The sequence below is a fragment of the Aptenodytes patagonicus genome, chromosome 25, assembly GCF_965638725.1.
Source record: "Aptenodytes patagonicus chromosome 25, bAptPat1.pri.cur, whole genome shotgun sequence".
Classification (NCBI taxonomy): Eukaryota; Metazoa; Chordata; class Aves; order Sphenisciformes; family Spheniscidae; genus Aptenodytes; species Aptenodytes patagonicus.
The window spans coordinates 964839-978682 of record NC_134973.1 but is presented as its reverse complement, the minus strand read 5'-3'; the positions used below and the strand labels follow the sequence as shown (position 1 = coordinate 978682).

The 13844-nt window shown below is 67.6% G+C and overlaps 3 protein-coding genes across 3 annotated transcripts; all 3 read right to left on the bottom strand.

Annotated features, from left to right (window-relative positions):
* SMIM44 (small integral membrane protein 44) lies at positions 1 to 4294 on the bottom strand. The gene is given in 7 exon segments (XM_076359675.1): positions 1 to 94; positions 364 to 402; positions 548 to 665; positions 1173 to 1266; positions 1268 to 1355; positions 3332 to 3545; positions 3687 to 4294. Coding segments are annotated over 7 exon segments (888 nt in total). The 5' UTR covers positions 3928 to 4294.
* Positions 4295 to 6656: 2362 nt separating this feature from the next.
* DOHH (deoxyhypusine hydroxylase) lies at positions 6657 to 9881 on the bottom strand. Its single transcript, XM_076359195.1, has 5 exons — positions 9847 to 9881; positions 9036 to 9384; positions 8610 to 8686; positions 8153 to 8390; positions 6657 to 7145 (listed from the first exon to the last, which is right to left on the bottom strand). The coding sequence occupies exons 2-5, from the start codon at positions 9307 to 9309 to the stop codon at positions 6829 to 6831; spliced, it is 906 nt and encodes a 301-aa protein (XP_076215310.1). The 5' UTR covers positions 9310 to 9384; positions 9847 to 9881; the 3' UTR covers positions 6657 to 6828.
* Positions 9882 to 11109: 1228 nt separating this feature from the next.
* Positions 11110 to 13844, bottom strand: LOC143170953 (uncharacterized). The gene is made up of 2 exons (XM_076359674.1): positions 13674 to 13844; positions 11110 to 12487 (listed from the first exon to the last, which is right to left on the bottom strand). The coding sequence occupies exons 1-2, from the start codon at positions 13842 to 13844 to the stop codon at positions 11369 to 11371; spliced, it is 1290 nt and encodes a 429-aa protein (XP_076215789.1). The 3' UTR covers positions 11110 to 11368.

Here is a 13844-nt window from a genome sequence, read left to right as displayed (position 1 = left end):
TCAGAGGGACGTGGCCTTGCTCTGCTCCTCGCCGTCGCTCTCCTCGTCGCTGTCCTTCTCGGCCGCCGGGTTGGCGCAGCCGGCCTGCTCCAGCCTGCCGGGAAGGAGGCGTCAGCAAGGCATGGCCGCCCGCGACGGGGCACCCCCGGCCCGCTCCCCTGGGGCATCCCCGTCGCCTTCGGCCACGCCAAGGGCACGCCGGGCCACGCACGGCACCACCGGACCACGCACGGCACCGCCGGACCACGCATGGCACCGCCGGACCACGCACGGCACCGCCAGCATGTGGCCGTCCCCAGGGGGGAACTGAGGCCCGGACGGGGTGGGCCCGGTGCCAGCCCCGCAGCGCCCCAGCCGTGGTACCTGTCAGTCCCCTGGGTCTCCTGGAGGCCGCCCTGCTTCCTGCGAGGGGAGAGAGGGGGTGAGCGGTGCCCAGGGACGGCCCCATCCCCACCCCGCAGCACCCTGCTTCCAGCCTCGGGCACGGCCGGACCCTGCACCCCCCACCGAGGCGGGTGCAGGATGCGTCCCTGCTGCGCTGGCCCACCTGTGCATCCTGATCTGCCAGAGCCGGTTGACGAGCAGGAGCACGAAGACGATGAAGAGGAAGACGACGACAGCCGTGAGGCCGATGAGCCAGGGCTGCAGCTCCTTGGGGCCAGTGCCTGCACGGCAGGGGGACAGGGATGGGGACGGGGACAGGGATGGGGACAGCTTCAGGGGAACCCCCCCATCCTGCAGGGGATGGGACTCCTCATCCCATGGCACAGGGTCCCAATTGTGCCGAGCCTGGCACCAGGGGACACTGGGGACACCAGGGGACACTGGGGACACCAGGGGACACCGGGGACACCAGGGGACATTGGCAGGTGCTCATCGCCGGCCCCTCCCCACCATTCCTTGGGTGCTGAGGAAGCAACCCCCGACACAGCCAACCCATCCCTGGGAGAGCTCGGGGTGCCTGGCACGGTGGGGAGCACTGGGGACAGCAGGCAGCTGCCCCCAAATCTTTCTGCTCTGTCCCCAGCACGGTTGCTGCCAGGGCACTGGGACAGACTGGTCCTACTGGGAAGGTCTCCCAGGAGCTGATCCAATGCCCCGGGGCGGGTACGGCCACCCCCCCCAGGGCAGCCCAGGGCGCAAGGGTACTGGGGGGCTGCGGGGGCACCTACCAGCCTGTCCCCGGGCAGTGGCGGCGAGGACAAGCAGGACCAGGAGCGAGAGCGGCTGCGAGGCCCTCGGCATTTTTGGGCGGAGGCTGGCAGAGGGCTGGGGCACGGCCGGATCCTGCACCCCGAGGTGGGCTCCTCTCCCACGCTGCTGCTGGGGCCAAGTGCAGGCGCAGCTCTCTGCACCTGGGGCCAACGGGCGGCTTTTATTGGGCTCAAGAGGACAAGTGCCACCAAATGCCACGGCAACGCGGCTCCCATAACCCTTGGGAGGTGGCACCTTTCCCCCTGCTCAGCCACCAGCACCCTGTGGCACCCAGTGGCCACCACCTCGGGGACCACGGCAGCAGCCCCGTGCCCAGGGCTGGGGTCCACCCCCGGGGTGGGTGAGTGGATGGAGGGAGAGATGGACGGGCGGGTGGGTGGATGGATGAAGGGACAGACGGACGGGTGGGCGGGTGGATAGATGGAGGGAGGGACGGATGGATGGATGGGTGGGTGGGTGTTTGGAGGGACAGAAGGATGGATGGGTGGGTAGGTGGATGGATGGATGGATGGATGGATGGACGGACAGACGGACGGATGGGTGGAAGGAAGGATGGACGGGTGGGTGGATGGATGGACGGGCAGGTGGGTGGATGGATGAAGGGACAGACGGACAGGTGGGCGGGTGGATAGATGGAGGGAAGGACGGACAGATGGATGGGTGGGTGGGTGTTTGGAGGGACAGAAGGATGGATGGATGGATGGACAGATGGACGGACAGATGGATGGAAGGAAGGATGGACGGGTGGGTGGGTGGGTGGGTGGAGGGACAGACAGATGGGCAGATGTGCGGGGGAGCGCCCACCCTGCCTGTTGCCCCATCCCAGTCTCTCCCCTCTGCCCATGGGGCACCGCACCCCCGTACCCGCTGGCAGGGCTGGGGCAGATCCAGGCCAGTGTCCCCCACAGACATGGCCCCCGCCCTGCCACATCGTGGGGACGGGGCAGCACCGGGGGGGTGGACAGTGCCAGGCCACCCTCCCAGCCCCCACCCAGGCCCAGGCCAGCCCAGGGAGTGCCCGGGTACCGTGAAGAGCTAAATATTAACGGTGTTATCGACGAGACCTTGGCAGGGCGAGCTGTTCCGCTCTGCGTCGCAGCCCCCACCTGCCGAGGCACAGGGGAAACTGAGGCACAGGGTGGCCGGTGGCACCCCAGGGACGGACTGTGGACTTCGGCAGGGCCACCCTGCCCGTGGCAATTCCCCGAGGGGTGAAGAAGGAGCCTGGGGACATGGGGACAGGATCCCCACCGGAGGGATGGGGGGGGGGGCGTGGTCCAGCCCCAGCCTGGGTTTAAGGCAGGGGATGGGGGTCTGTACAATGTGGCCCCCATCCCCAGTGCCCCCACCCACAGCCCAAGTGGGGCTCGTGGGTGCTTTGCCCCCCAAGACTGGCTTTGGGGGCACCTGTGGGTGCCACTGAGCTCTGCCCCATCGGGAGGGGGCACGGCCTGGCAGTGTCAGGGCACCAAGGGGGCCGGTGGGGGCAAATCCAGCCTCAGCGTACAGCTGTCCATCTGTCTGTCCCTCCCCGTGCATCTGCGCATGGCTGTGCTGACGTGGGCCTCTCCGTAGGCGCCTGCGTCCATGTTTCCAAGTGCACGTGTGTGCGCACCCGTGTCCGTGCCCCCTGCGCCCACCCGTGTCTGTGCCCACGCCCGGGGTGTGCCCCCATGCCAGGGGTTTGCACCCCCCAAGCACCCACCTTTACGTACCCACGTGTGTCCACACGTGTGCACCCGCATGTGTGTCCCTCCCCACGTGCCCATGCCCGGGGGCCGGGGCGGCTCTGCTGAGGGACGTCACTGTCCCCAGGCGAAGGTTGGGGGGTCCCAGGCTGCCACCTCCCCGCGCCCACACCTAGCTAAGGGGCGAGTGAGCGGGGCTGGGGCAGGCTGCTTTATTGGGGGGGGCAGCGATAGCAGCCCCGAGATAAGCATGTGGGTCTGTGCTGAGGACGGTGAAGCCGCGTGCCAGCGCCGGGCAGCATCACCCTTGCGCCCAAATCTGGGGCCGGGGCCATGCTGTGACCCGACAGCTGGGCATGGCTGCAGGGTCCTGGGGGGAGGGGGGGGGTGCGGGGGGGGGGGGGGGGCTTCCCTGGCCCTAGAGAAACCTCTTCTTGTGGGAGTCAGCAAAGGTGATGGAGCTGCGCGGGGCAGGAGCGAGCAGCCCCAGCGGGATGTCCATGCCGGGCAGGGCGCCGGCGCCTTCGCTCTCCAGCTTCCTCTCTGCCAGCACCCCGTCCTCCTCCAGCAACTCCACCTCCGGCAGGGTCCCCTCAGCCATCACCTCCTTCTCTTCCTCCAGCTTGGGCCCGAACACCCAGTCTGCAGGGGCAGAGACGGAGCCATCAGCGGCTCATCCCCGCCACAGCAAAGGCTCTGGCTTTGGGTCCCCCCCCCGCCCCGGCCCTCCACCCAGCCCCACAAGGAGCACCAAAGCTCAACTGTGCTCTGGGCAGCACTCACCGGCGAAGTCGTGCACCAGGTCCTTGATGAGGTGCCCCGCGATGGCGTATGCCATCACCAGCACCAGGGTGGCCGCCATCAGCAGGTAAAGGACATAACGGGGCAGGTGGATGCTATCCCGGGCGGGGGGCCTGTAGTCCACGTACCGCACCCCGTCCTCCTCAGGGGGAGATTGCAGCAAGTGCCGCGGCCCCCATGCCCCCCCGGTGCCGGGGAGTGGGGTGCCCCCCGCAAAGGCCATTGCCAGCTCCCCCCGCACCACCGAAGCCTCTGCCGCGTGGGGGGGCCGCAGGGGAGAAGTGGCATCAGGGTCCACGAGGCTCCTTGGTGCCAGCGGCTCACGGGGACGGCAGGGTCCCCATGCCCGGTGGCAGCGCCACTCGCCCTCCGTGCGATGGGGAGCCGCTCGCCCGCTGCCGCCCAAGGACACAGCATCCGCAGGAAGGAGCTTAGCACCCGCTAATCCGGGCACGGTCCCGGCGGGCTCAGCTCGGGGGGCGGCCAGCAGGCTCCGACGTGGCTCAGGGTCCCCAGAATCTGCCCCTCTGGCAGCAGCACAGGTACCTCCGTCCCCCTGGGAGTGGGGAATCGTCTGCAGCTGGAGAACCCCCAAAGCCAGGGATGGGGAGGGACGCCCCGAGGCCTCCCCCCGCCTCCCCCGAGCTTGGTTAAATCCCTCCCCGGATCCCCTGAGCAGATGGTGTGAAATCCGGGCAGCAACACCCTGCCACGGAGGACGGGGCACCCTCCGAGCCAGGAGGTGATGGGCAGAGGGGACGGGTGCTGCAACCCCACGCCAGGGGGGGTCCCGCATGTCCACGGCGAGGGGCTGTCGCCTTCCCAGAGCTTCACGCTGGCCGCTGCGTGCGGAATCCCTGTGCCCAGCATCGCTCCTCCGGTGAGGAGCAGCCTGCAGAGGGGCGCAGGGTCCGGGCACCACCCAAAAGCGATGCCCTCTGCACCAGGAGGGTGCAGGGTTTGGCCCGGACCAGCAGCAGCCTTGAAAAAAAAAAAACCCAAACCCTTCCCAGGGTGGGTTGGCCAGGGAGGGATGAAGGTGCCCGTGGGGTTCGGTGCCAAGTCAGGGCTCAACGCCCGGGCCCTCCTCCACCCCGGCACACATCCCAGCTCTGCTGCACCCAGGTCACCCCTGGCCAGATCCTGGCCACAAAAAATGCCAGTTTTGTTCCAATTTGGGCTTAAAAGGCATTTGGGGGAGCGGAGGCAAATGCTGGCGCAGAGAGATTTGGAAACAACCCTGCGTGGTCCGCGTGAGTCACCTGTGGAAACACCGGAGAACAGCGGAGAGCAAGGGTTGGAGCAGCTGGGGCGGTAAGCGGGGCGGTAAGCGGGGACAAACGCCAGCAAACACTGGGGAAACGGGCTGGCAGCGTGCCAAAGCCCGCGCCCCGATAAGGTCCTGGTGTGAAGCCGGCAGCCGCCTTACCCTGATAAGGTGCCAAGGGGGAAATGGCATGTCCCACTGCCCTGCCCCATCACCTGCGGGGGACAGAGACGGGCGCAGAGGCACCCCAAAGCTTGGCGGCGCCAGCCGGGTTCTGCCCATCACCCAGGGGCTATGGAGGATGAGGGAAGGGGGGGGGCAAGAAGCCCCACAACAGCTGCTAACTCCAAAACGGTGTGAAAACATCAGGTCTTTGCCTCCAGTGCCGAGGAACAGAGGTTCGGTGGCCCTCATCCTCCACGTCACACGCAGGCAACCCCATCCACAGCACTTGGGCACGTGGGTCTGACTTCCAGTAAGCGTGTACAGGCAACCGAAATTGGTCATGTCTCCAGTAAAACCCCCTTCCATGGGGTCCTGAACCGGGCCGTGGCTGGGGCTGCCCACTCCAGCTGCATCCCCAAGCCCTGGGGACACCGAGCCGGCCGCAGCAGCGGCTTTAGGGACTAAGAGGATTGAGCCCAGGAGCGACTCGCAGGGAGACTTCAGTCAAGGGGAAAATCCCCGTCAGCAGGATGCTAGTCCCCCCCCGTGCAGCCGGGCCCCACCAGCCCCTCTGCTGCGCAGCACCGTGGGGGCTCCTGGGGCACCCCACAGGCAATGTCTGCCCTCCTCCCCGGGCCTGCCAGGGTTATGGGGAGGGGGGTTTTACCCTAGGTTCTCTCCTCCCATTACGGTTGGACTCAATCTTAAAGGTTTTTTCAACCTAAATGATTCTCTTCTATGATTCTATTACGGCAGCCCCGGAGCTCCCTGCCAGGGCCCGACCCTGCGGCGCTGGGTGCACCCTGCATCTGGGCAAGGGCTAAATCACAGCTCGACTCACGCGGGAGCTCCCCCCACCAGCGCTTTATCCCCTGCCAGTCCCACCCTGTGCCCCCGCTGGGCTGCCCAGGGGGTTTGGGTGCTGGGCGACAGCAGCAGACACCAGCCTCAGCCCTCCCAGGTCTGGTTAAATGCAGGGGAAAAGTCCGGGCAGGCTCTGCCTCACCCTGTAAGCCCTAATGGCAGCGCCGTTCCCTGCAGAAAGAAAAAGCGCAGCCAAATCTCCCAAACTTTGTCATGAAACAACCCCCCTCCCAGGGCAAAGGCTGCCGCAAGCACAGCCATGGCCTGCCCCGACAGGAGAGGCCAAACCCACAGCGGCTCCTCCACCACAGAGGCAAGGAGGGACCCGGCTCGGCACCACCACCCAGGGCGATTTTGAGGCATCGCACCGCTACAACCTATGAGAGCGAGTGCCCAAAGCCAGCCTTGGCCCCCCAGCAAAGCTCAGGCAGGGAAAGTGGAGCTGTTTCACACCGAGCCGCCACGGCAGCACAAGCCCAGAGCAGCCCCGGGCCCCGCACAGCCGCGACAGGCTCCGACGTGCAGAGCAGAGCCCACCCGGTCCAAGCCTCGAGCCAGGCTGCGGGCAGGCGGTGCCGATCCTGGCAGGGGAAAAAGGGGCAGATCCAGGAAATGGGGGGGGCGGGGGCGGGGGGCAAGTAGCAGCTCAGCCTGGATTTGGAGGGAGAAGGCGGCTGTAATTGTGCCAGAGAGCAAATCCAGTTCCTCCTCCACCTCCGCCGCGGCAAGGCACGGATCCATGTCGACGGAGGCATCCGTGAAAGTGCATCTGGCGGGGGGATGGGGGGGGAAGGCGGCGCGCCCAGCCCGTGCCCCCCCAGCCGGGACTCAGGCGGAGAGCTGCAGCTTGCAGAGCCCGTCGGCGTACTGGAACTGGGTGCCGTTCTCGTACTCGTACATGTCCAGCGCCACCTCACAGCTCTCCCGCACCACCCGCTCCTCGTCACAGGCGAAGGCGCGCAGGGTCTCCAGGCAGGAGGGGTGGGCGATGGAGCCCAAGGCCTCGGCGCACTCGTGGCGCACCATGGGGCTCTCGGTGCGGCTGCGCAGTGCGGCCGTCAGCTGCGGGACGCAGGCCTCATCCTGCATCTGGCCCAGCACGTAGCCGATCTCGTGGCGGAAGAGGGCACTGCCGGAGCACAGTCCTGCAGGGAGGAGGTGAGAGTGAGCCGCCACTGCCCCCAGAGTGCACCGGGATGCTTGGCCAGAGCCCCCCCCAGAGAAGCCGGGGGAAGCCATGGGGAAAGCCTAGGGGTTAGAGCTGGCGGTCGCCGCCCCAGACCCGTGGGGGCTTTTGGGGAAGGGGACAAAATACCTACGGGAAGGGCTGTCCCACCCTCCTCCCTGACCCCGCACAGCCAGGACAGCTCCGGCACCGCACGCCTGCAGCCGTGCCCCGGCAGCGTAGGGATGCCCTCTCGTGACAGCAGCACCCACCCTCCTGGCAGAGCTGCCGGCACCCTCACCTGCCCCGGGGAGCCTGCGCTGCCCACGGGCCCTGCCCCACCAGTGCGATGTGCCTGGGGCGGACTGGCAGCACAGTCACAGCCTCAAGCCCTCCCGTGCTGCAGGACTGAACAGCCGTAGCAGGAGCTCACAGATCCCTGCACGCCTCGTCTCACGGCGCAGACTTGCCCTCGGCTCGTCCCAGATGGCTGGAGAGCCTCGTCCACTTCCCTTGGGCTGGGGGGTGGGTCCAAACAGTTTCTGGGCTCTGGTCTGCCCCTTCCCCACTCAGGAGACATTCACTCCCCTCTCCAGAGCTATTCCCAAACCCCAGGATGAGGCTGGCAGCCTTCGACTTTCCAGGACAGGAGAGCAGGACCCCGACACCCTGGGGCCAGGTCCCACCAGGTCAGACCGGTTGGTCCCAAGCCAGCACTACAGACTGTGCCCTCTCCCACCCGGACCCACGGAGAAAGGGGGCCTGGAGGACAGCGAGGGGGCTGTGAAACACCAGAGAGCACCGAGTGCTTTGTGATGCGGCTCTTGCAAGCAAGCAGGGGGACAGCAGCTCTAGAAACAAACGCGTGAAGAGCCTAAGAGGAGCCCCGCAGCTCTGACAGCCCTGGGTTTGGGAAGGGCCAATCCCGGATTAACCTGTACAGACTTACAGCGAGGAGACTGCAGGGAGCCTCGCGCTGGCCCTTACCGTCTGCCAGCGCCAGCACGGCAGCCTGGCCCCCCAGGTTTCGCAGGGCAAACATAGCCCTGTAGCGGTCAAACAGCGTGCATGACTCATCCAGGAGGGTTTCGCGGAGTTTGGCGACGTCCGTCTCCTCGGCAGGGGGAACAGGATCCACAGAGAGGTAGGGGCTGGCAGCAGGCTCCTGCTTGTTCTCCTGCAGCCACTCCAGCCTCCTCACTGCCAGCTGACACGTCTCCGCCACCTGCGGGGACGGGGACACAGCCGTGGCTGCAGGACGGCACCGTACAGCACTGGGAGGGCGCCCAGGGCTTCCCTACGGCAGCTAGGTGCCAGCACACAGCAGGATGCCGCTCGTGGTGTCCCTGTCCACAGCCAGGGGCTGCCCAGGAGAGACCTGCCTCACCCTCCTGGACCAGCAGCGCTGCACCCCAGGGGAAACGACCCTCCCCAAGAGCCTCACCTCAACCACGGGATCCTCTGAATAGCGTTTCAGGATATCCAGCACATCGGGATTCCCGATAGCACCCAGGGCTTCACCTGAAGGAAGGACGCGTCAGGACGTTATCAAGCTGTCTACATGAGGAGGACCCTGCAGTGTTCTCCAGCGAAGCCTCGCCCCACTCTGAAGTGGGGACACAGGCCTGACTCTGACCAACCCCAAGTGAGACAGCCAGGCAAATAAACACGGCAGGAGCCAGCCTGGCCAGAAGGAAGGGGAAGGCTCGGCCAACCAGTCCTGCCAGGGGATGTGGTGAGGCGGTTACATGCCTCAGGGTTTTCCAAGCCATGACACCCAAGCTGGATCAGGCCGTCACGAGCTGTTCGGTATGGGGGGGAAGCACCCGCAAGTCCCCTGCACCCACAGCCGCAGGAGCTGCCATCGTACCTGCCTCGTGCCTGACCATGGGCTCCTGGCCGGTGTCCTCCAGCACCCGGATGAGCACGGGGATGGCCGCTTCGTCCTGCATCTGGCCCAGGCAGTAGGCCAGCTCGTGCTTCAGCAGTGCGGAGCCATCCCCGAAGGCCCGGCTGATCCAGTCCACAGCCGCGCGGCCGCCCAGGTTGCGCAGGGTGAAGAGGGCCCGAAACCGGGCGGGCAGCGGCTGGGCCGCGTCCACCAGCGTCCGGCCGACGGCCTCCACCTCCTCCTCTGTCACCATGGCGCCGGGGGAGGCGGGGAGGGCAGGATCCGGTCGCACGCAAGGCCTCTGGTGGGTCTCCCTCCGGTCACACTCCTGCGCACGGGGAAGGGGGTCAGGGGGTGGCCCCGGGCGCAGCCCCCGGCGCAGCCCCCGGGGTCAGGGGCGCCCTCCGCCGCCAGCCGGTCCCTCACCCCGAGGCAGGGAGGGCAGAGAGGGCCGCGGCCCGGCCCGGCAGCTGCCGCGGGAGCGAAGGGGATGCCCCGGCGCAGCAGGCGAGCCCCGGCTCTGTGCCGGCGCACCGAGCAGAACCGGACCCCGGGGCCGGGCCTGATCCCACGGGAAGCGCCCGGACCCGGCTCGACCGGATCCCCGGGACCGACACGGACCCCCCCCCCCCCGCCGCGGCCGCGCCGGCCCGGCCCCGTTCAGCCGGAGCCGCCGGGCCGGGCCGGGCCCCGATGGGACGGAGGGACCGGGGGGAACGGCCCGAGCCGGGGCTGCCGGGCCGAAGCCGCGACGGGGCCGGACGCGCCCGGGGCCGGTCCCCGCACTCACCGCGCGCCGCCATGCTGCTCCCTCACGTGACGGCGCCGGCGGCTCCTACCATCGCACTTCCGGGTAGGGGAGGGCGGGGCCGCCCCGAGCCCGCCCATGTAGGGGGTGCTGCCTTTCCCCCCCTGCTCCCGACGAGTGGGAGCGGCCGGGGGAGCCGGGGGGGGTGGGGTGGTGGTGGTGTCAGTGGCGGCGCATGCGCGGTGGCGGCGGAGCGCAGGCCCAGGCGCGGGGGGGGGGGGGGGGGAGGCGGCGGAGCTGCCCCACGTCCCCCCCCATGTCCCCCCCTCGCTGCCCCCTCGCCCCATGGACGTCCGAGCCAGGGCGAGAGGGGCGGGCGGGGGTGCAGGAGGCCCCGCTCAGCCGTGGGGAGCCCCCGCTCAGCCACGGGGAGCCCCTTCCCGGGGAGCTTTGCTGCCCGAGGGCCGAGGACGCGCTCCCCGCTGGAGGCCGCCCCACGCTGCGAGGTGGTCGGGGTGCCGCGTTCAGCCCCGCCAGGGCTCTGCCAGCTGCCTCCAGCTGGGACACCCCCGGCCCTGCCGAGCCCCGGGGGCAGCGGATCCCGGCCCCGTGGGAAGGGTGGCATGGCGGGAGGTGTCTGTGCCGTGTCCCCCCGCCTACCACCTTCCAACGAAGTGCTGATGGAGGAGCCTTCGCGCCCCGGTAGCCGGCCCTGCCCCGGCACGGCGGAGGCAGCGTGCCACGGGGCTCCAGCCTGCGGCGGGAGGACAGCGGGGGAATAAACCACAGCCGCTGGATTTCCTCGGGCGATGCGGGGGGCAGAGGCGCGTGTGTCTGCTCACGCTGCAGCCGGGCTGGGAGCAGAGATCGGAAGCGCCGGCAGAAAGAACTGGCCGGCAGGACAGGGAGGGACCTTGGGGGCTGAGCCACGGAACCTCAAGGCAAACCCCTCCGCAGAGGGGTGAGGAGGGACGCCGGGCCGTGGCTCAGCCCGCTCCCCCTGAGGGCAGCACGCGCTGCCTGAGCAGCAGCAGAGCAGGAGTTTGCGGATGCAGTTTCATTCCGGGCTGGTGCCAGCCCCCGGCAAGTCACCGCTTTGCCTCTTCCTTCCCTTCCCCTCCCAAGTGTGTTTATGCAGCAAATTTCATACCTTCAAAGGGGTTTTGCCTTCTTATTTCAAGCCTTCTTTCGGCCTGACGGAGGGGCCTTGGGACTGAGACATGCTCCCAGGAAAGGGAGGCCCAGGCAGCCCTCTCCTTCACCCAGCCCCGATCCCTGTTTTACTCACACGGCACACAACACACCACCAGACCGCTCAAATCCTGGAGGAGAGCAAGGGCACAAAATACATTCCACTGCCTGAAACCACCGTGGCAAAACCAGCATGAGCGTGATGCAGCCGCCCCCCTCCCCGCCCCAGCAACGGCCGGTGCAGCCAGCAGCCTTCCTCACTCCGCCGGCAGCCTTTGCCGAACAGCCCGGTACCGCTGGGCCAACGTTTGCCAGAGTCCGTGGGAAGTCCGTGAGCAAGGGTGCGCAGGGCTGCTTCTCCCCCCTGGCCCCGTCAGCCCTCCCCACAGCTCTCGAAGTACTGGCACATCAGCTCGCGCACTTGCTCGGCCCGGCCGTCCTCCATGGCGGCAGGCGCGGGCTGGCAGGGCTTGGGCAGCTCGGTCGGCTCGGTGCCCTCCAGCCACTCCTCGTTGAAGGGGTTGTCGTGGGCTTCACAGACGTTGTGTAGGATGCAGCAGGCGAGGACGAGGGTGGGCAGCAGCTCCAGGCTGCAGTCGTCGCACTTCAGGAGGATCTGCCAGCGAGCCTTCAGGCGCAGGAAAGCGTTCTCGATCACGCTGTGCGCCCGCTTCAGGCGGTAGTTGAACTGCAGCTGCCGCTGGGTGAGGTTCTCGTCCTCCTGGTAGGGCTTGAGGATCCAGTCTTGCAAGGGGTAGGTGGCATCGCCCAGCAGCACATACTTCTGCGCCTTCCCCATGAAGTGCTTGGGAGGGTTGGGGCACAGCCGGCCCTCCTTGGCCAGCACCCACAGGCTGGAGCTCTCCAGGACCGCGCTGTTCTCCATGCTGCCGGGGAAGGCGGTGGAGACGTCCCAGAACTGGCCCAGCCCGTCCACGGTGGCCTGCGTCAGGATGGAGTGCCATCCCTGGCCGTTGCAGTAGTCGGCGCTGAGGCGCAGGGGCGGGTGGATGGGGATGTGAAGGCTGTCCAGCGCGCCGATGCAGTGCGGGAAGCCCCAGCGAGTGCGGAAGATGCGCACCATGTTCTCCAGCTCCTTCTCGTTGGGCAGCCGGAGGTAGAGGGGCTTCAGCAGCAAGACGATGGCGTAGCTCACCTCCCGGACACACGCCTGCACCGTGGAGGGCCCCACGCCGAAGAGTGGGCTGAGAGTCTGGTACTCCACATTGGTGGCCAAGTGCCACAGGGCCACGGCCACCCTCTTCTCCAGGGGCAGGGTGGGGTGGAAGTGGGTGCTGTGCGGAGCCAGCCCGGGCCGCAGCTGGTTGCAGACATAGAAGAAGGTCTCCTTAGACATCCGGAACTTCTCCAGCCAGTCCTGGGGTCCAAACTCCTTCAGGACCACCCGCTCCCACCAGTCCGTGCTCCTGAGGCTGGGCCAGGCGCGGGGATAGAAGTAGCAGCTGGTTCTCCTCCGGCGAGCGACCAGGAGCTGCAGCGTGGCAGGGAGACAAGAGGGACGTGAGATGGCGCTTTCCCGGCCCCCCACCCAGCGCTTCGTGGGGACCCCCCCTCTGAAGACCATCCAGCTCAAGGCAAGGAGGACGCCCAGTGCCACGCAGCCGGTGGTCCCAACCGGCACTACCACTGGGTCAAATTTTCCTGTTCCTGGGAAACCCCACTGCAAACCCACCAGGCAATAGTTGTGACCCCGGACAAGACGCCCAGGTGCCGCAGACGAGGAGCCTTCTGGAAAAGTCCCCTTTCGGGGCGGCCACTTACTCTGTGGTTTTGTTTTTTTAACGAGTATTACTTGCTTTCCTGCAACCGGGTGAACTGCGGGCTCGGTCATGATTTGGAAGGGGGAGCGAGCACCCGCGCTCCTGGCCCCTCCACGGGAACCCTTTTTCTGTTATTTAATTCTAAAAAACATCTTTAAGCTGAAAAGGGTTTTTTTTTTTCCACCTTCCTCGGCAACTGTCCAGGGAAGTGGGTTCCTCGTGTTCCCCCCCAACAGCTTGTCCTCGCTGCCACGTGTCCCCAGGCCCTTCGTATCCCCCATCCTTTGTGTCCCCACCTTTGATGTCACCCCCTCCTTCATGTCCCCCTGTCCTTTGTGCCTGGGTTCGCATCCCGTGTTCTTCAAGTCCCCTGTCCTTAGTGTCCCCCCATCCTTCGTGTCCCTGTCTTTGTGTCCCACATATCCCCCACGTTCCCCGCCCCTTGTGACCTCTGTGTCCCCCTCGTGTCCTTTGTGTCCCACATCCTTCCTGTCCCTGCGTTTCATGTCCCCCGTGTCCGCCACCCTTTGTGTCCCTGCGACTTGTGTCCCCCATGTGACCTCTGGCTGTCCCCCCGTGCCCCCCATCCTTCCCACCCCTGTGTCCTGCACGTCCCCCCCCCGTTCCCCATTTTTCGAGTCCCATGACCTGCCTGCCCCCCGTGTCCCACATCCATCCCGTCCCCGCGTTTCGTGTCCCACATGTCCCCCATCCTTTGTGTCCCCGTGACCCGTGCGTGTCCCCCGCGGCCCTCGCGACCCCCATCCTCCCCGTCCCCGCGTGTCGTCTCCCCCAAGTCCCCTTCCTTACGTCCCCGCGTCCTTCCCGTCCCCCACCGATCGCGCCCCACCCTCGGCGCCCCCCGTGTCCCCGGGCCCCTCCCCGCGCCCCGGTCACCGTCATGAGGCGCTTCTGCCGCTGGCTGTAGTAGTGCCGGAGCCAGGCGCGCCGCTGCGGCCCGTCCCAGGCCCCGGCCCCGGCCCCGGCCCCGGCCCCGGCCATGGCCCGCCGCCCGCCCGCCCGCCGCCGCGCCAGCGCGCACAGCAGCACCAGCAGCCGCTCCTGCAT